At 40.0% G+C, this 22,659-nt stretch overlaps 2 protein-coding genes across 2 annotated transcripts; both read right to left on the bottom strand.

Moving 5' to 3' along the window:
* Positions 1-405: 405 nt before the first annotated feature.
* Positions 406-5,390, bottom strand: LOC144605854 (beta-crystallin B2-like). Its single transcript, XM_078421463.1, has 5 exons — positions 5,307-5,390; positions 5,004-5,122; positions 3,700-3,832; positions 1,233-1,375; positions 406-699 (listed from the first exon to the last, which is right to left on the bottom strand). The coding sequence occupies exons 1-5, from the start codon at positions 5,364-5,366 to the stop codon at positions 531-533; spliced, it is 624 nt and encodes a 207-aa protein (XP_078277589.1). The 5' UTR covers positions 5,367-5,390; the 3' UTR covers positions 406-530.
* Positions 5,391-14,540: 9,150 nt separating this feature from the next.
* LOC144605853 (beta-crystallin B3-like) lies at positions 14,541-22,542 on the bottom strand. The gene is made up of 6 exons (XM_078421462.1): positions 22,475-22,542; positions 21,679-21,761; positions 18,794-18,912; positions 17,890-18,022; positions 16,492-16,634; positions 14,541-14,767 (listed from the first exon to the last, which is right to left on the bottom strand). The coding sequence occupies exons 2-6, from the start codon at positions 21,751-21,753 to the stop codon at positions 14,590-14,592; spliced, it is 648 nt and encodes a 215-aa protein (XP_078277588.1). The 5' UTR covers positions 21,754-21,761; positions 22,475-22,542; the 3' UTR covers positions 14,541-14,589.
* Between the last annotated feature and the right edge of the window lie 117 nt (positions 22,543-22,659).

The following is a 22,659-nucleotide window of genomic DNA, read 5'->3' as shown; positions in this document are numbered from 1 at the left end:
TCCCCAACAAAGGTAGTTGGTGGGGAATCTGGGAAAGAGTTTTTGTTTATAGAATGCTGATCACTGTCCAGTAAGACATTCCCGAGCAGTCAACATCACAGTTGACCCAGACACTTTCTAATACATACAATTGGATAGTGATGAAGAGTGATACTTAACCCATATTTTTGATACCTGTTTCTGAAAATTTATAACCAACCACATTGTCACCAATTCCCCATCTAATATTATTTTACAGCCAAACCATTGGGTGAATTATTCCCACAGAACATCTCTGTAAACGCCATTCAATAGGATCAATTTTGTGGAAAATCCAATGTTTCTTCCCTCCACCACCCTTGCTGTTAAGCCAGTTCATATTTAAAAAGAAAACACATGATAGAGGAGATGAGTTTGAAATGCAGGATTTTATTGGGTTGCTTCAGCTGACATATTCATACAGAATATTGTGGGAAAGCAGTTGTTTAACTTGTAGTTAGGAATTTAGCAGCAATTCGGTGAGAAACTGACGACAGGCGCAGAGGTGCTGTTCAATTGGTGGGATGAAAGACACCCCTCTGATGCCACTGCATATCCCTAATACGTCTGACAGACTGGATCTGAGGCTGTTGGGCTCCAAATTCACTATTGTCCTTGTATTCCTTCTTCTCCAGCAAATATTGGTAGCCTCTGTAGCCTGGGTACTGGTAGCCAACCCATCTGAAAAGAAAATTAAACATGGAAGAGGAATGCCACAAACTCCAACTTCTCAATTGAAAGAGATCCAACAGACAGACTTATAACCCCCAAGTCCAATACTGAACTAACTGATTTCAGCTGAGCTAACTAGTCACAAGGCACTCAGCAAAAGAGGGAAAATTATTAAAACATCACTCTGATTGTCATTCAGTGGCTCTTACTAAATCACACAAATCTAATTTTATATTTCTCTTTATCATGATTGGAGGGGTTAAGGATTTCAGAAAACCTTCAAACTGCAGTAAGCACTTGCATGAATAGATCAATGATGGTCTGCCCTCCACAATGAGCTTGTAGTTGGAAAAATCTGGCAAAAGTCTTCACCAGGCCTATCGATGGAAGGAGGTCAAAAAGCAGCTGCAGCACCCATCACTAGTACCCCACATAAGAAAATAAGCCTGTCTAATAGGATGATTTTTAGCAGGTTCCAGAGTCAGAGTCAGATGATGTAAATAGAAAGCTTTTTTTTCTAATAGACTTCTCTCAGTACTCACGTTCCATTTAGAACACGAATGGATGACACTTTCTCCTGGTATCCATGAGCATGGAAACTTGGTACATCATCATCAATGATTTCAATTTTCTTTCCAGTGAAGGTGGGGTTTTCGTAAAGAATGATCTTGTGTTCATGCCCATCCTGTAAATGCAATGACATAAAAAGATAAGTCCTCCTTCTCTCAAGTAGAACTTGATGTTGCATTTATGTTGCCGAGATGAAGCATGTAAATGAGAAATGGAATTGGGCCAAGGGTGGATCCCAGGGGTAATGGCTGAGGAAAGAAGGAAAGCCATTGTAGGTGATCCTTGACAATTGACTGGATGGACAACAAGTAAGTGCCATCACACACAACTGAGGTGGTCGGCATTGGTATTGGTATTGGTTTATTGTTGTCATGTGTGCCCGAGATACAGTGAAAAGCTTTGTTTTGCATGCTGTCCAGCTAAATGACACCATACACGAGTACAATCAAGTCACGCACAAGCACACAGATCGTACAAAGAGAAAAATACCCAGGAGGCAGAATGTGGAGCTACAGCATTATAGTGTCACAGCACCAGAGAAGATGCAGATGAAAAAAAGAAAATGTGCAATGATGTAATCAACTATGTCATAGGTTACACATAGTTATATGGATGGCTTATTAAAGCCCCAGTCATATCGAATGTAAGCTGTAACCTACGTAAGGGTTCTCTTAAAGTGGCAGGGATAGAAATCTCATTTGAGGTTTCTGGGAAAGATGGCCGTGGAATTCAAAGGCAACACCACTGCTAGGGACTACGGAAAACAAAGGAAAATTACAGATGAGTGATATCTTGAAAGAGATTATTTTTGGAGGGGAATCTTCAAAGAAAGAATTCATCGTCAGACAATCCAGCTTTGCTTTGCTCATTGTCCATCCTCAAGTCAGAAACAGCAAACTTTGTAAAATCGGGCATTGCGACCAAACATAATTGGTAACATTGCAAACAGGTCAATCCTGATACGAAATATTACAATTAGGAAGTAAGTATTGTCTCTCAATCATAGACAGAATGTCTGAAGCATTTACTTAGCTCAAGAGAACTTGGTTCTAAATTAACAGAATCTGAATATAATCATAACATAATATAATTATTGATTCCACTAAAGAAACACCTCTAATTGTTCCTACACAAGGTGCTTTGAGAATAATTGCATCATTACATAATGGTATGAATCTTCATTTTTTTAAGTAGACTGATGGTTAAAGTTCTACTCACTAATAATTTACTGAAGTTTCGGGCTTACTGATGCTATCATATCTAACTTGTTTTGTATGTGTTGGGGGGTCCAGCCTCCATTTCAAGACTATCACAACTTAATTTTATGCACTACTGTGGACTTGTTTTTTTGTTCCTAATTGTGTTTTGTACTTGTGTCTTGCTTTTGCTCGTTCCTTTCTTCTTTTTTACTCGTCTTGAAAAAGTGAAGTGTAACTTTGGTACCATTTGTGTTTTGGCATGTTTGTCTGAGACTATGTGCCCATAATGCTACTGCAAGCAAGACTTTCATCGTAACTATATTTCATCATACCTGTGCTTATGACTTGCCTTGGTTACAGAAACTTTGTCTAAGAACAAATAGTAAAAGATAGTACAAAATGTTGTCACTCTGGATAGTCATTAAGAAAGCCTGATGGCTGAATTAACAAATCTTTCTCCTCATATTGTTAAGAACTACGTGTCGTAAGACATCCTGCTCCAGGTTGTGATCTTATCCAGACATTAATCAAGTTTGCGAACTTGATCCATTTTTTCTCTCTCTATTGAAGGAATAAATTAGGATTACCAGTCTTCACGTCAGCCTAATGACTCGGGTTGGAAAATTGGCATGTGGATACTTATTGAGAATAGGGTAAGTTTGACTTTAATGCCCCAAAAGTCAAATAGCTGTTTTAGCTCACACTGGAGGAGCAGTTATTTGGGTGAGACACGGAATAAGAGTTGTCAACTGTGAAATTTTCTCCACCAACAGGAAATATATTTATGTGGAGGGCATAGAAAAAGAGAGAGGAAATTGAAAATAAAAATCGAACAATAACCATTAAATGATCAGTATTCATTCTGAATTTCAAAGTTTCAAAATGCCAATTTAATATGATCAGTATTCATTCTGAATTTCAAAGCTTCAAAATGCCAATTTAATATTTTCCATATTCTCAGCACACAAGCATCTTCTATCTGGAATTGTTGAATATTGATTGGAATCAAGTCTCTTTCCTAAACAATTGGTACTTCCCAATCTGACAAGTACCAAGAACAATTCTATCAGCTCCCCTGCTGTCTTGGTTGAGATCAGCTAACTCAGCATGGACAGCCGGTCCTGCAACTTTCCTTATTGATAAGACTTGAGTAGAAACCATTTGGACATTGAAATAGTCCTGCATTTCTACTGCTCTGATGCTGTTTGGTTAGTTAGCTGTCTGATTAATACCAACATACCAGTTTCACAGGCTTGAAGGAACCAATGTTGTCACTTCGGCGACTGTTTGTCCATGTGTCCCAGCGAGGATATTCTCCTTTCTCAAACACAAACTGTTCACCCTTGCAGCCAGTCTGTTCATAGCCAACCCATCTGAAAATAAAATAAACAATGTTTGGTTTTGGATGGTAATAACTGTTACCCTCTCATAACAAAAATATTTATTGGTTGGGGTGATCTAATGTTGCTCATACCAGTTGCAGAGACCAGATTTATTTTGTTCAAATGTATCTCCAGGCATGATAACGCATATATCTATTTCCTCAGTAAGGACATTTGACATGCTTAAATGGCCTATCACTGACTCATTCATGAAAATAATGCTCAAGATAGGTGGTGATTTTTAACTTGCCTCGTATTGATTGGGAAACACATTGCGCAAATGGGTGACATTTCCTGAGTACGCCCAGGAATGTTTTCATCAACAATATATAGAGGGCCCTCCCAGAGAGGGAAAAATAGTGGATCTCCTATTGTGGAATGAGGCAAGGCAAGTGTTTGAAACATTATTAGGGAAACACTTTGGGACAAGTGACCATAAGTGCATTTGTTTTTAAATAGTCGTGGAAAAGATAGGACTGGTCCACAAGTGAAAGTCCTAAATTGGAGCAAGCCCAATGTTGAACGTATTGGACAGGAACCTGCAGAGGTTGATTGGGGGGATGCTGTTTACAGGTAAAGGGATGTTTGGCAAGTGGGAGGTTTTTAAAGATGAGATTAGGAGAGTTCAGGGGCAGCATGCTTCTCTTAAAGTGAAGGGCAAGGCAGGCAGGAATAGGGAACTGCATTAGGGTTAGCGGTTTGGCAAATATCAGGTATTGGCAGCTGGGATCAAGTGAATCTCTTGAGGAATATAAGAAATGTAGGTGTATACTTAATTGGGAAAATCAGAAGGACATAAAGAGGACATAAGGTAGATCTGGCGGTCAAGGTAAAGGAAATTTGTTTTACATATTTGACAGGTATAGTAAGAGCAACAGGATATACCTGGTCAGCTTGGATGGGTTAGGCTGAGTGCCTTGCACCATGCTTTATGACACTCTATGAAAGACATGAACACTACACAGGTGAGGAAGCATCTGTAGAAAGGGAAGCAGAGTGAACCTGCCTTGCTGAGAGGATCCAACATTTTAATTTTTATTCCGGGTTCCCAGAACCTGCAGTTTGTTTTAAATTTCAATAGACTGCAGTAAACATTAATCCTGAAAATAGGAGCATCAAAGTGGTTAGTTGCAAATTCCGCAGAATTCCATGTAATACTTACGGTCCACTGTGCACCACAAGGGAACCAACTTTTCCCAATCCGGCCTCTTTCAAATTGGGGCAGGGACCATTCAACTCATGAAAACGACCCTGGAAGTTTTCTTGCTCAAACAGGACAATCTGAAACAGTGTCATCAAATGAGATTATGCTGACTTAGCCATTATTACAAATAAGAAATCCAGAAAAAAATGAATTTTGAATTGATAATCCCGTGATTTAGGAAGTATCATTCCATTGTTTCAATTTAATCAGAATTCAAACTTTATTGATAAATAGTTCTGAATGAAGACAGCAAGAACTAACCTTATGGGCAGCGGTCGGTGTGGGGGGCTGCTTGGGCGTTGGGTTCTGTTCAGATGCCATTGTTGCAGAGAGGATGTTACTGTAAAATCCTAACAGAAGACAGAATTAAACCACTTTATGCTGTAAATCACTGATATTTAGTTATTCATTTGCCAGCTACGCCCACAAAACAGTTGACTTGTTCTCAGGATTAAACCATGTTATTCCTTTATTTCTAACTTAATTTGTCACAAAAACTTAATGTAACTTAATACAACCTGATATTAATGTGAGTCCATTGCCAAAATTAATATAATCTGCCACATAGCATGGACCCTAGATTCTGTGATTTTCCATTGCTGAAATAGCACTCCAACTGTGTGAACAAGAACTTGTTGAGAGGTCTCACTAATTCTCCCATCAAAAATTGCTTTTGCATATATTTAGACAATAGTATTCAACTATCTTGTAATTTCACAATATTCCAAGAAAAATTCTCATGGGCTACAGGCATTTTATTTTTAATTGTGATATCTGCAGTTTTTTACTCAATGGCGTGCAACTCAAATTATAAGCTCCCTGAAACAATCTGAAGTTACAATAGAATCACATGTATAAATATCACACCTTTCTCTCTCTGTGTCTCTCTTTAACTCACTGCATCCTTTCTCTTAACATATGTTGGGCAGTTTTCTGCAATGTTCTATCATTCTCTATTTTTCTTTAAATCACATGAATCTCTATCATTCTTTATGTGAACCTCAACAGATTCCAGGCTATAATTTGCTATCTTGTATCTGTTCTTTGCTGAAACAGTCCATTTGTTACTCTCGTAGTATCCATTAATTTCTGCTAATTTTATCAATGTAGAATTTTTTTAACATTTTGTGTCTCAAAAGACCTTTGTTGAGTTTGGTCTCTACGGCTGTTTTGAATTTTGTCAATAAAGAGTAAATCTCCTCATTGAAATTGTTCATTCAGATAATGCTTTGTTCCCCAATCCTCAATTAATCCAGTTCCATTATGTAGTATAGAACTTCAACTGGAGTAGGCAAATAAATAGTGCAGATACTGTGGCTACAAGAGCAGGATAGAGGTTGGTGATTCCTCCGTAAATTATTCATTTCCAGACACTCAAGGCATGACTCGGTAATGCAATTGAATATTCTTCACCTGTCTGGATGTATGCCGTCTCAACAACATTCAAGAAACTTAATACCATTCAGGACACAACACCAGACTTAATTGGGTAGACTATTACCAATTAAAACGCTCATTCCCTTCAATCTTGACATACAGTGGCTGGGGTGTAAACAACTTACAAAAGGCACTGCAGCTATGTGTATGTGCTATGTGTAAAGGCTATGTGTAAAGCACTTCACAAATCTGCAACCTCCACCTCCAAGGACAGATTTTCAGACACCTGGGAACATCAGCACCTTAGGTTGCACTCCGAATCACATAGCACCCTGAAATTCCATCCCTTTGTTGTTGCTGGGTGTAAATCCTACAACACCCTGCCCCACGGGACAGTGGCCCTGCAGGACTGCATATGCTACGGAAGGTGCATGCGTTTGAGAAGCCTCACCACGTTCTCAAGGGCATTCAGCAGTGGGCAATAAATGCTAGCTTTGCTAGCAATCCCCTGATCCTGAAAATGTATAACGTTGGGGGAAAAAAAACCCAAATCTTTGGTATTCATGATTAGTTATGAAATATTAACTAGTTAACAACAAACCACAATTTCATATTCAAAGCATCTCACACTGTTCTCATGCATAACATTTCCAAAACTGCTCATTGCAGTTTACCACATTCTACTAAATAGCAATTGTCCCTTGCATAGCCTTCAGCAGAAAATAATATAAATTGACAGATGTAGAAAAAGAAAGAAGCAGCAGTTGCCTGAATAAAATATTTTGATTCCAGCTATTTTATAAAAGTTTAGAATTGTCTGGGGATGTAAACGCTCTTACCAGTACCCAGTCGTGTCTGTGCCGAATAGCAGTCGGCCTGCTAATTTATACTGAACTCAAATAGACCCATGCCAAAAATATTTGTTAAATAGTCAGAGTGGACTTGTGAATAGATGGATTGGGATTAAAGCTAAATAAAGCAAAACCTTTAATGACGTGCAGGGTGCATTGTTTTGCAGAATACAAGGAATGTAGAATTATTTCATTAGCTTTCATATTCACTGGATGCCCGCATTGTTTGGGTTCAGAGCAGAGAGATTTGAAGAGTGCTTGCATCAACTCTATTTGTGCCAACAACTATGAGCATGACCTTACAGACAAAGCACACATCAGCCCTACTCCAGTGATTTTTGAGCCAGACTCCTGTTCCCCCATCAGAACTAGAACTTCAGTGCAGTTCTGGAAAAAAATGGAATCAAGTTAATAGATAGCGAGAAATATGCTAAATGTTGTGGCATGGTAAGGATATGGCATGGCGATTTTGAACTTAAATACTCCTAAGTGAGCAATGTTACTGATGAAAATTACTCTGTTGCTGTAATTAGAGCCATAGAATCATACAGCACAGAAATTGACTCCAGCCCAACTCGTCCATGCTGACCAAGCCATCTAGGCTGGTCTCATTTGCCTGAACTTGGCCCATATCCTTCAGTGTTTCCTATCCATGCATCTGTTCAATTCAATATTAATGTCAAATAAACATTTTCCAGAAATAATATATAATAGCAGTGGCAATTTTTTTCTTTCAATTTCTTTCTCCTTTGTTGAGAATGATATTTAAGAGCACAAGAAATAGAATCAGGAGTAGGCCATTATCAAGCATGCTAACAGTTGATAGACACAAAAAGCTGGAGTAACTCAGTGTGACAGGCAGCATCTCTGGAGAGAAGGAATAGGTGACGTTTCTTCAGACTGAGTCTGTCAGCTGAGTTACTCCAGCTTTTAGTGTCTCTCTTTGGTTTAAACCAGCATCTGCAGTTCCTTCTTACACATGCTAATATTTGATCCTGTGTTTCAAATCCAAGTCCCCACCCAACTCCTAAATCCTATGGTTCCCTGGTTGTCCAAACATCCATCAGTCTCTGTCTTGAATATCCTTGGTGACTGAGCATCCATACTCCACTGAAAGAAATGTCACCTCTTCTCCCCTATTCTAAGATTATCCTATCCATTTGAGGACACCATCTCCTACACCCACTATGTCAGGCCTCGCCAGAATCATGCACACATCAAAGGGAATACCTTTCATGCATACCTCCAGACAGTGCAGGTCAATCTGACTGAATATCTCTTCTTCGGCCAATCCACGACAGTCTATTAAATTTATGATGCATTACCTCCCAAGGCAAATATATCCTCCATTAGGTGAGAAAACTAACACTGCATTGGAGCCTTGAATCTCAGCTAGCCTCATTTGCTTTTGCCTTCTTTATCCCTTGCAATAAATGTTAACATGCCATTTCCTTTGCCACTGCTATACCTGCATTCTAACATACCATACCTCAATTGCCATCAGATTTCATCCCTCTACACAACAATATTTCTTATTTATCAATGTTTTCATGTTTTTCATGCCATTGTCACCCCCCCCCCCCCCCCCCCGATTCACAGGCTCACTGCTCCTCCCCTGCTGCCCTCATCCATCATATTTACTTCCTCCACTCGTCAAGTTGCACTGCAGCAATTTGTCAAGGCTGACAGGATTTCCTCAAACTTGTGATCTTTCCCAAATAAAAAAGAAAAGGGAAGTCAGAGCCAAGGTTGCCAAATCTTAAAATGTCATTTCTGGTGACCTATCAACCAGAATCATAAACTGGTATAAACTGTCACTGTTTTCGTAACTGAATCAAAATCCTGGAACTTCCTGCCTTATAGCACCAGCGTTGCATCAATAGACAATAGGTGCAGGAGGAGGCCATTCGGCCCTTTGAGCCAGCACCGCCATTCAATGTGATCATGGCTGATCATTCTCAATCAGTACCCCGTTCCTGCCTTCTCCCCATACCCCCTGACTCCGCCATCCTTAAGAGCTCTATCTAGCTCTCTCTTGAATGCATTCAGAGAATTGGCCTCCACTGCCTTCTGAGGCAGAGAATTCCACAGATTTACAACTCTCTGAAAAAGTTTTTCCTCATCTCAGTTCTAATTGGCCTACCCCTTATTCTTAAACTGTGGCCCCTTGTTCAGGACTCCCCCAACATTCGGAACATGTTTCCTGCCTCTAACGTGTCCAACCCCTTAATAATCTTATACGTTTCGATAAGATCTCCTCTCATCCTTCTATATTCCAGTCTATACAAGCCTAGTCGCTCCAGTCTTTCAACATATGACAGTCCCGCCATTCCGGGAATTAACCTAGTAAACCTACGCTTCATGCCCTCAATAGCAAGAATATCCTTCCTCAAATTTGGAGACCAAAACTGCACACAGTACTCCAGGTGCAGTCTCACTAGGGCCCTGGACAAATGCAGAAGGACCACATGGACCTCAGCAAGTTAAGTGTCAGACCTAATGGCATGAACGCTAAATTCGCTAATTTTAGGCAACTAACCTGTAAATTACCCCAATTCTGTCCCCTTCCCTGTGCCACACGTAGACTCACATCCATTTCTCCCCTTCCACTTTTATTCCCTTATATTCTTTCCCTGACCTCACAATTTGCACCTTTTCTATCTTTATCTCACACCCTTTGTCTTTTCATCTCTGACCTTTGTCCAACCATCTGACTATCCACCCCCTCACCTGTATCCACCTATCACTCACCAGGGTTTGTCCTGTCCCTCCTCTCTTACAGGTCCTCCCAGCCCACCACAATAAGTCTGAAGGGTGCTCTCAACCCAACACATTACCTATCTTCGTTCCCCAGAGATGCTGTCTGACCTACTGAGTTACTTCAGAGCATTGTCTCATTTATAGGTGTAATAACCACACCTCCTTAAATGCAAGGTAACAGCCTTGCATCTGGTGTGCAATATGTATTTATGTATCTTGAAAATAATTTGAATTGATCTCTGCTCAAGTATGTCAGGTCAGGATTGAAAATATTCAGATGAGTTTGGCAAGGTATTGCTAACTTTGCAAGAGCTAATCAAGTTACCAGTAATTCCAGAGCCCCCTTTGGGAAAGACTGAGAAGTTGGTTGACTGATATTCTGTGAAAGTTTTGCTCTGCTGAATGATCCTCCTTTGGCTCACAGAGGGAATGAGTGAAATGTGATTGTTTTTAAATCTCACAGGATTCTCGAAGGCCTGAAACATTTTGTGTTCCAGCAATGCTTTACAAACTCGGTTTGCAATCTAGTATTCTGTATTTGTCTTTGTTCCATGTCATAAGCGACCAAATACAGATTGGGTGAACGTTGTGTCTAAAGTCTTTACTCTAATGGGCATGATAACATGAGATGATCATGTTACTCTGTCTGCAACATGACCATCTCTCTGGGATCTGGTATTTTATCTGCTGCATCTATCCTACCCTTTGACTCCTTACTCCTGCTCCTCCAAACAAAACTGGTCCAAACTCCCATAGCAGAGGTCATTTTCTGAGCCTGTGAAGGGTCTCGACCCGAAACGTCACCCATTCCTTCTATCCAGAGATGCTGCCTGTCCCACTGAGTTATTCCAACATTTCGTGTCTAGCTCAGAATAGTCCTGCCCGACACCAACACAGGTGAGAAAGATTGTGAGCAATGTGCTTGTGATTTAATAATGTTGTGCACCTTCCCCTCTCAATAGCAGAGCCACATAAATCTACAGCCAATCCCTAATCTCCTGGGTCTTCATTCTCAATAAATTTAGAAGCTCAAATCTTGGGCATCTTCTGTATTTTTCTGTCAATATTTCCTTTTCATTATTTTGTTTCTAAAGCTCTTTCTTTTAACTTCACATCTGTAATACCTTTTTAAATACGAATTCTGAAATATATATATCAAATTCAGCTCATTCCACTTTATGGAGTGTGTTATGGACAATATCTATCCAGTTGCTACATGATTAGATATTCAGGGTATCTATATTTTTGAACTTAGTTTTACCTTGGACTTTCACAACTGGTTTATCTTCCATTTTTTAGTTTTGATAGAGGATTCAACTAAGATGTGAAGTTCTGTATTTTTCAATACTGATAAACCTGTTGTACATCTCCATCAGTTTATTGTAATTCTTAGGGTGGAGGCTTTAACTTTTATTACTGAGGTGGCAAACCGTGGAAGTGAAATGAAAGCCTTTTTTGCATGTCATTTGTTTTTACCCTATTGTTTTACCTCTTTGTTGCATTGTGTGTTGCGATCTGTGCCAGAAATTCAATCTTGAATCTGACAGGATAGAGATCACATTCATACGTGTTCATTTTAATTTGTTCTAAAATGAATTGCGCATAACTTTCATACTATGACAATAACGTTTGTCATTTAAAAAAATGTTTGATGTGGATCATATTAAGCATCTGTGATTTTCAATATGCTGAACACAATGTATGAATTTTAAATATTTAATATATTTGATGTTACTTTCTGATAGTTTATAAATTATTTTGTGATTTAGTAATATAAATTATATTCCATGTACTTGTTAAATGCTACCTTAGAAGCCTCTGACTTTCACACTGACATTAGGGTCTAAATGTTATACTCAGGAGTCAAGAGTGCTTAATTGTCATTTGGCAACGGAACAATAACATTTGTACTTGCTGCAGCTTACAGGCCTGTTAATGTAACAAATCTCAGATAAATATATAATAATCAATAATGAAATAAATTTATAACAGTAATACTAGGTAACCACAATAGTGTGACAACCTAAATCTGTAATGCAACCAAAGAGACACTCCATAGAATTTCACAGTTGTAAAGGTTAGTGTTGTGGAGTGTTCAAGGGTCAGTTGGATGCTGGGAAGAAGATGGTTTTGAACTTGGTGGTCATGGTTATCAGTCTCATGTATCTTCTGCCCCAAAGTGTTTTGAGATGAAAATAATTACTCAATCTTTACAATAGAATTAACTGTTGTTTATTTTATCCTGATTTTGTCATTGTTGGATACCTTTTATTCAATTATTGCATTTTCCACACCACTGTGTGCATGTAGGCCATTGAGCATGTATCAAGCAGACAACTTCCTATTCCTCAAAACAATGGAATAGGCATTTAGTTGCATAAAATTAACTTATTGTATCACTAATATTTTTCTGAATGTGAATTTCTCTTAAATTGAATTTAAAAAAATGAAAAGTACCAGAAATCACATTTGCAACAGGGATATTATAATTAGGCGATATCTGATTGCCATGATTTCAGAACTCAGTCATGAAAAGGAACTCAGAAAACAGATTGGACACATGCGGTTCAATTGATCAGTGATCATTGAATCCAGGGAATTGTAGGCCGGTGAGCCTCATTTCAGTGGTAGGAAATATGTGGATTCAGAATTGTTTGCATATATATAAATGACTTGGACATAAATGTAGACAGATGGTTTGTAGATTTGCAGATGACACCAAGATTGCTGGGGTCACGGACTGTGAGGAAGGCTGTCAAACTGTACAGCAGGATATTGATCAACTACAGAAATGGGCGGAGAAATGGCAGATGGAGTTTAATCCGAGCAAGTGTGAGGTGTTGCAGTTGGGAGGGTGTTGTACGAGAATTTTCCCGAACAGTCTGTGACCCATAGCATTGTGGCCATGGCGCTATGTTTAAAGCCCATAGCGCTGCAGCGGTAGCACTATATTTAAACCCCATAGCTCTGCAGCCGGTAGCATTATATTTAGAACCCATAGTGCTGCTGCCGACAGCTCTTTGTTTAAATTTCCACAAGTTAAGCTGACAGCGCTTTGTTTAAACCTTTGTGCACCAAACCGGCAGTGCTGTGTGTACTATTTTAACTCCCTTAAAGTAGCAATACAAGTAGATAGAATGGGAAAGAAGGCAAGAATGATATGCTTGCTTTCATTGGTCAATCTCCCGGTTGCTAACCATTTTAATTCTTCCCATTCCCGTGCTGACCTTTCTGTCCTGTGCCGCCTCTATTGCCACAAAAAAAAAACTGGAGGAACAATACCTCATATTCCACTTTGGTAAAGTACAAACCAATGAACATTATACAATCCAATGAACATCACTCCAATTTTAGATAACCTCAAAACACCCAACCCCTCCCCCTTCTTCCCCCACCCCCATTTTTATTTTCCCCCATGCCCATCTGGACTCTATTTCTCTCCTTCCCCTTCCACCTACATTCCTTCCTCTAGCTTCACAATTCGTAACTTTTCAATTATTTTGTCTCACACCTGTCTGTTCATCTCTGGCCTTTGTCCAACCAGCTGGTGGTTATAAAATGTAGATTGTTAAATGACTAAAACCATTGTGTTGGCTTTTCATTTCATTCAGATCACTTCCAGCACTACTGTCTTTGTGGGTTCAAGGTCAGGTCTTTTCTTTGGAACATGTTATTGTTCACAGTCAAGGGAGGTTTTGTTTCCCCCTATTAAGAGATATGTTTATCTCACATTTATCAGTGTGATACTCTGTTCATCTATTTGCATGCTATCAAATGTTTTTTGAAATAAGGGATTTTCAAGACTTTGGCACTTGCTTTACAGCCAGGTGTTTGCAGTGTTTAGGAATAATTTGCACCTTCATTTGAGATTCTATTGTGGTGATAAGGCTAATCTTACAGTTCATAATATGTGCCAATGGAATTTTTTCATAACAATTAAAATATGTAGTTCAAGTTTTGCATGTGCTCTACTGAAAGCTCAACGAAGAGAGGTCCAGTGTATTGCCCTTAGGCTGCCCCCGAATATCTTGTCCACGTGATCACCTCTGATGTGGCTCCTTTTGATTGACTCAATACCATGTGAAGTGTGTCACTTGCTTTCATGCTCAAATGAACTGCAGTGTTCAAGATAGCAGCTCACTGCTAGTTTCCCAAGGACTAACAACAGGCAATAAGTACTGCACTTGCCAACAATACCCAGATCTCAACAATAGAGGTCTTGATCTGTGACCCATTTTAAAAGAGAATTATTACCAGCCTGACCTCATACATAGACTTCATAGTCAGGTTCAAAGGATAGTGATCAGAGCAGGAACTTTGGCTAATATTTTTACCTTTCTAGTCAAGGGTTAGTTAACTTTTACTTTTTTATTAAAGAGGAAAAGAAATACGCATGATTCAATTCCTGTCAGTCACCATTTTATTTTCAGTAGTGTTATTTTTCCAGGAATGAAAGGCAGCATGCTTTCAGGTAGGACCCTATTCTATTTCATCCTCCTTCTCTTCGCATGAATCCTTGCCTTGACCTCCTGCCTCAGATCCTGTTCACGTCTCCTTCAGCTGCTTGGGGGTGTGGCCTGGAAGCAGCCCTGTTTGTGCCACTGCATATCTCTGATGCGACGGATGGATTGAATCAACGGCTGGTTAGAATCCCATTCATTCCAATGCTTGTAGTCTGCCTTTTCAAAGGTGTACTGCCGCCCTCTGTAACCTGGGTACTGGTACCCAACCCACCTGTAGGACCACAGAACACAATATTTATTCTACCTTCTTCTGAATATTTGGGATAACATTCATCATTTTCACAACCTTGGGTGCACCATGTTGAAGAAACACCTTTGCAAACAGTATGCCTACTTGCTGTACAATTCCCATCTATCTATCCCAACAAATCAGATACAATGCCAATAATTAAATACTAACTTCTCTCTACAGGTCTGGCAATGTAGCTTGTAGTTTATAACTTCTTACCCATTATAATTACTACATGAAAGCCTGTGATATCTCATTCAAGACCCCTGTCGGCACCCATCCTCCTTTTCCGGTTGGAAGCAGTTAAAAACATTACGAAGATTTTTGGAAAAATCTATATCTACAATCCATGTGTCCTTTATTCTCATGCTCCTTTTCATTTCCTCAGCTGACTGTGGCAGACAATTGCAGATTGGGCATTGAATGGCCAGCCACCTAGTGTGGTATTTAGAAAGTGCAAATAATTTTTTTTTGTTAATGTTTTATTTAGTGAGCTGTAAATGTCAAATGTGCAATCTGCAGATTAAGATTGTTCAAGAGAACGTGACCACATTTGCACTAATCAGTTGGAAGTGATTTTCCAATGGATAGTTTTGTAGTTATTTTTCCAACACCAATAATTCTAATAAAAAGTTGTGCAAATGCCCTTGGCCTTCTCACAGCACTGCACAGAGATTGACGCGTGATTCCTGGAGAAGAATAGATCGGGTCTCTTGCCCAGAGTATGGGAATCGAGAACCAGAGGATATAGGTTTAAGGTGAGGGGAGAAAGACTTAATAGGAACCTGAGGGGTAACTTTTTCATGCAAAGGGTGGTAGGTGTATGGAAACGAGCTGCCGGAGGAGGTAGTTGAGGCAGGTACTGTTGCAACATTTAAGGAACAGGTACATGGGTAGAACAGGTTTAGAGGGATATGAGCCAAATGCAGGCAGGTAGGACTAGTGTAGATGTGACTTTGGCCAGTGTGGGCAAGTTGGGCCGAAGGGCCTGTTTCCACGCTGGAAGACTCTACGACTTGGGAGATGGGTGGGTATTGCAGGAAAACAATCACTGGAGGACTGGAGGAATACTCATTCTTCCCTAAATTCATCTTAAGGAACACAAAGTGGGATGGACATCTTATTTTATTTCTCAATAATGCAATAGTGAGCACAGAACATCATTTTACATATTTAGCAAGCCTACTGTACATGATCTGTTAATGGACCAACTAAAAATAAATTCTGGGGAACAAATGGGCCACCACCAACTTTTCCTCTAGGTTAGCCACCCTGACTGATTGATTTCCATCCATCCTACCAACAACACTTTCTGAGACCTATACAGTCAATGATCCTTGTCTTTTTCATTCTCTCATCCAGGACTGTGAGCAATATTGGGAGAGGCACTGGCGCATTTGTTACCCAAGGAAGCCTCACTTTTTGTTTTAAACACTTCTTCCATAGTTGTTTATTTTGATCCACGATATTATCTTTTTCCAAAGTTACCATCCTTTCCATATTTCTAGCTGTCTGTTATAATTCTAGAGCATGTTTCTAGTTGTGCATACAAATGTGGGAATGTTAGGGGTAGTTTTAGAGCAGTGGGCTACACAACATTCTTTTGAGATATGCAGCAAGAAACTGTCAAATTGACCTCTGTGCTGTATCAATAAGATAAATGAGAATGTGGAAGGAAATTTCTAAATGGACCAAGGCCATCTTACGTTCCATTGGCAGCTTTGATGCTGGCTACCCTGTTCTGGAATCCATGAGCCCACAGGCTGGGAACATCATCTTCGACAATCTCCATTTTCCTTCCATGATAGCCAGCATTTTCAAAGAGACTGATCTTGTGCCCATCACCATCCTAAAGGAAAGTAAAACAAAGAGCATGGAGTAGCATAATGTTGTCAACTGGCTTGTAATATGTTATTGATGTTGCTCTCAATTTTCTAACATGCTGTTTCAAACTGCAGGAGCCAATCATGCCTGGATGGTGCAAGGCCCGCTCCGGAAATAAAGTTACAATCATTAGGTGGGACAGAGTTGAGCAGTCTGGTAATAAAAATTCCACTACAATTCTTCAGCATGGTCCCAAGTACAACAAAATATATGATTGTCTGTATGTAGAATGAGCTGTCAGAGGAAGCTATAGAAGCAGTTACCATTGTGACCTTTAAAATACATTTAGGCAGATATAGGCAGGAAAGGTTTAGAAGGCTATCGGCCAAATGCGGGCTGATGAGATTAGCTCAGTATGCCAATTTGGTCAGCATGAACAAGGTGGGCTAAAGAGCCTGTTTCCGTGTTGTACAGCTCTATGCAGAAATAGGCTGGTTTACGATGTAAAGAGATTTATGGGTGGGATAGAGGAACTTAAATACACCATATTTCTCCCAATTAGGATCTGATGAGGACAAGAGCAATGGATTATTTGGGCAGTTTTCCATTGCATAAAAGGGGAACATTAGGGAAAATTAGCTATTTGTTCATGAACTAGGACATGTTGGTATGCACTGGCCATTTTTGAAATTGTACCCTAGTTTGTGCACATTCACTCCATCATCCAGAGTACACTTAGATTTTGCCCTGCGATTCGGAATGTGTTACAAATTGCTGTCTATTTTCTATTAGTCATGCACTGGATGCAACTGGATACTCCGTGAGCGAGGCATTATTGCATTGGCGTGTGCGTGTGTGTAAGAGAGAGAGAAATAATTTAAATGTGTGGCTTATAGAGCATTCACTTGAGCTTTTTATCATGTGTGACCAGTCTCGCACTGTCTGGACATATTTTTATTTACATGACACGTCTCTCCCCATCAAGATCTTTATTCCACTATCCCAACAGACTCCTTCAGCTTAGTCTTTCTGAAATGTTGTTGCCTATGTGCCATATTATTAGTTCTCTCTTTCTCTGACTCTGTATTTGCTTACTTATTGTATCCGTCTCTCACTATGTTCTGTGACTGCATTTCCCACGAACTGAGCTCCATTTTACACTTCTATGACTTGTGTTCCCCATTATGTGGTTTGTTCTTGCTCAACAATTTTCCCTTCCTTTCTCTGGTAACTACTTCCCTCTCAGATGTGGATACATGAGAAATAAATAAGATACTCACAACATGGAGTGGTCGAAGTGACAGCAACTTGTCACTACTGTGGCTGTTGGACCAGGTATCCCATCGTGGATATTCACCCTTCTCCAAAACAAACTGCTCACCACCGAACTTCTGTCGTTCAAAACCTACCCATCTGAGAACAAAAACCAATAATGGCTAATCACAACAGGACATAGCTCAAGATACCTATTCACACCTTAACCCGAGTAGATTCAGTTTGATTGAGAAGATCTCATAGGTAAACCTCCATCTGTTGTTTTGGCAACCAAGCTATAACACCTTTATCAAACAGAAGTTGTGTATTTAATAAACACGGGCCATAACTAACTTTGAAGAGTATTGCTCATGTCTTGCAACTGCTAAGCTTTGCCGAAGGGTCATTGACAAACCCAGCCAGTCTTTTGAACCAAGTAAATTCATTGACCAAGGTCATTAAGGAAGATACTATAACCAAGCAGCATACATTTCATAATTAGAAGAAATACACCTTACCACACTAATCAACAATTTAAAAAAATGTGGTTAACTTTGAGCATGGGACTTTCCTAATGAACTCACATTTGCAGAATCTGACTCCCGGAAACACCATTGCATCATTGCAAACTGTGATCTGCCTACTGCATGGCCATTGTGCAGTCTCTCCAAGTCTTTTTAGTTTAAGAATTTGGCAAAGAACTATTCCATCCTTGCGTGGTTCAGAAAGCAAACCTTGTTAATTTAGTTACTAGATCAATAACTGCTTCAAACTGTGCAAATTAAGAAAAAGCAGAAATCATAACATGAAGAATGCTTGACAAAAAACATATTTTTAACTTTCATAGCCATGAGCTGCTTCTTACATCCCTTCAACCTAATCATGGGTTATCTCTATTCTTTGCACATCTATATAAATGGTTTTACTTACGGACCACTTTCCACATGGATTGATCCAACTTTTTCAAATCCTTTATCTGCCAAGTTCATACATTCTCCTGTAAGCTCAGACTTGCGTCCCTGGAAATTTTCAAGCTCATAAATTGTGAGCTTGAGAAATATTAATGCAAAATAGATTAATGAAACTTATTGGGTAATAACCTGGATTGTCTTGCATAGTCTGTAATTCTTGCATAGTTTTAGCTGGGGTATCAAGGGTGATTGTAAATGAAAATAAGGAATTGACTGACGCATTGAATGATGGATCTGAAGAATAATCTTTGTTTCAGCTTTACTCAGCACCCACGTTTTCCACAACATTAACTACTGCATTGATGCCACTTCCCTCATGCAGAAACCACAAATATATATTACTGTTGCTGATATTTTCTATCCATCCTGCTCTCAATTCACACAGTCCATCTCTGACTTTTGCCTTCCCTATCTGGATTTCTTGCTCTTGGGTGACAGGTTGGTGACTAACATTCATTACAAGTCTGTAGGCTCCTACATCTTTCTCATCTCTCCACGTTCCTCCATCTGACAATAACACTTTCCACACAGGTGCCAAAGTTGTCTTCCTTTTACTTTAACCTTGGCATCCACTCTTATTACCATTGACAGAGCCCTTAACTATCTCATACTTCCCTCCCCTCTGCTCTCAACCCCTCTCGTTCCAGCCGGTGCAAAGATAGGGTAGAACCCCTTGCCTTCTTCCCCACCAGCCTCCTCATTCAATGGGTTCTCCTTTGCAATTTCCGATATCCTCAATGAGTCTTCTTGACCACCAAACACATCTTCTCCTCCCATTCTAATTCAGCATTTTGAAGGGACCATTCACATCGTCATTTAGTTGAGCATGTAGAGGCAGATGATTGGGATAATGACCAGGTATTCAATTGGTGTAGGAAAATAACTACAGATGCTGGTACAAATCGAAGGTATCACAAAATGCTGGAGTAACTCAGCGGGTCAGGCAGCATCTAGGAGAGAGGGAATGGGTGACGTTTCAGGTCGAGACCCTTCTTCAGATGGAAGAATTGACAGGTATTCAATTGGGGTGGTTTTGACTTAGTGTCTCTAATGATCTGGTTTGGGGCTGCAAATATCCATTATATTTATAACAACAGAAATATATTACTTAAGTTTTCTGATAACACAGAGATAAGTGACTTTATAAGCAGTTTAGATGAAAGCATTAAATTGCAAAGGGATATTGCCAGATAGCCTCTGTAAGTAAACATTAAGTCAATGTTAATTGTAACTGAGACTCACAGATATTTGTTGACCAAAGCTGTTAAGGGACAAGGGAGAGTGGTTTCATGGAATTAATAAGATGGTTTTTTTAATGTTAAAGAACTTGAGGAAACCATGGAACTGATGGGATGGAAACCAAAATTCGTTATTCCCAGGATTGTGGATGCTTTGTGGTTGAGATTACCGAAGAAATACAGGTAGATTTTTGTATAAATTGAGAACCAAGGGGATTGGATGAGAACATTGACTGGAGATATGATCTCACTGAATGCAGAGATTGAGCAAGGCATCAAATGACTCACAGCCATTTATTTACATTGGCACTTGGCCACCTTTTCCTGTGATATGGGGCATAATTATGTCAGAACCATAAATGACATCAACATTTAGTTATTTTTGCGCTTTCCTCGTTCATCCTCACATCGAAAGCTTCTAAATCCTAGATGTAAATATCACCTACAATTTGTCCTGGACCAATTACATTGATGCTGTGGCCAACAAAGCACACCAACACCAAGTCACTTACTTCCTCACAAGGCAAACGACATTTGACATATCTCCAGTTAGTCTTAACAATTTCTACAGATGCACATTAGAAATTATACAATCCAGATTTGATTGGTATGGTAACTGTTCTGCTAAAGATCACAAGAATCTGCAGAGTTGTGAACGCAGCCCATCACACCAAACAGCCTTCTCGCCCCATCCCTCCCCCATCAACACATCACGCTGCCTTAGGAAAGCAGCCAACATAATCAAGGACCACTTGTAGCTTGGTCATTCTGTCTTTTCCCCTCATCGAGTTGGCAGAAGGCACAAAAACATGACAGTACATACCACCAGACTTGAATGGCCCTCTCATACACTCAGGATGTTTTCACAATCTATCTAATTTTCCGGACCTTGCATTTTTTTAGCTGTACTTTCTCTATTTCTATATACAGCATCCGTACCTATATATTCACTATATCCTGCATGTGTTTCTTCGACTCTCTTGCACAGCCTTGATGTATGATATGATTTGACTGGATAGTATGCAAACAAAGGTTTTTTCACTATCTCAGTACATGTGACAACAAGAACAATACACTAACTGGTTTGTAAGCTTTCTAAAATTGCAATCTGTAAACATGACAATGAGAATATCTGTACAATTAAAGTCAGTGTACAGGTCAACCAATCAAATTGGAGGCAATACAATTAATAGAAAAGTACCTCAGAATGCGTTCATTTGACGTCAGATTAGACACCAAAAGAGAACATCAGAAAGATTGGGCTAAGGGATTGAGAAATGTTTTTAAATTTACCTTTACATTTGACATTTTCAAAAACAGTTCTAATTTCAAGCAGTGAAACTTCGCATTTTTAGTTCCAAAGAGTGGAGTTGGTTTTATCGTCATATGCACGAGTACGGTGAGGTACAGGTACAGGTACAATGAAAATCTTGTTTGCAGCAACGTCACAGACACATAGACTCAGACAATGCACAGAAATACATAAAATACACGTAACATTTCTAAACAGAAAGAAGATAATGCAAAAACAGCAAAACAGTGCAAAACTGCAATAGGAATAAAACAAGGGGGTTAGTAAACCCGCTATAAGACCAATGTTGGGTACCTTGTAATTAGCGTCGGGAGCGCCCTTGTTTTTCCCGGCCGCTTGCTGCTCTGGCTCGTTCTGTAGCTCCGCCATCTGATCACCTTAAAATGCAATGACACCAGTTACAGGTGGGCAAACTCCCCGCCGTTAGACGAGGCAGCGGATCACAGCTCCCGCTGGGGTTGGCTAGCTCTTGGTCTCACACAAGCATCACGAGATGGTACTTCGCTTCGGCCCTAGTCACCCCATACCCAGACTGAGAGAGCAGGACCTTTCTGTGCTGTGCCCCCCCCCCCCCCCCCCCCCCAGCTGGTAAAAATGGGCAGCTCACTGCCACAGGGATAGCGGCAGGAGGAGGCATTTAATCTACAACACTCGGGGAGAAATTTATCAAAATAAGATGCGAATTATGGCACCCCGAATCATTGGGAGCGAACAGGTCACAGCTACTGAAGTGGAGGGTCGAATGGGCTGAGTTTGGGGTTATTCATCTGTTCCTATCAAAAAATCTTCAACTGGAACTTCACCAAAAAATCGTTGCAATAATGAAAATGGAAACAAGTAAATTGTGAAGTAGCCAAATACAGTTGTAAGCCAATTCAACTAAAACCTTTCCATGTTCTCCAGAGATGCTGCCTGGCCCTCTTGAGTTACTACAGCACTTTGTAACTATCTTCAGTATAAAACCAGGGTCTGCATTTCCTTTCTATTGCAGCATAAAATGTAATGTTGCTCAGCGGGGGTGTGAATGGTAGGTAAAGCGGGGTAGCAGACCGCGGGCGAGGAGGTTTCACAGAGCGGCTGTTGCCCGTACCGTGGAGACCGAGCTTGGACCGTCTCCTCCACCGAGGGACTAACTTGGTGCTGCACGCCCGCCGCCTATTTAAGGACCCGGAGCGACAGCGGATTCCAATTCCCCGCAGCGGAATCCAGCCAACATCATCGGATCTGATTGTTCAGTGCACAGAGGAAGACCACAAACTCCGGCCCCGCCGATCT

Source organism: Rhinoraja longicauda, chromosome 25 (assembly GCF_053455715.1).
Source record: "Rhinoraja longicauda isolate Sanriku21f chromosome 25, sRhiLon1.1, whole genome shotgun sequence".
NCBI lineage: Eukaryota > Metazoa > Chordata > Chondrichthyes > Rajiformes > Arhynchobatidae > Rhinoraja > Rhinoraja longicauda.
The sequence above is the reverse complement of the archived record's forward strand: the minus strand, read 5'-3'. Positions and strand labels throughout refer to the sequence as shown.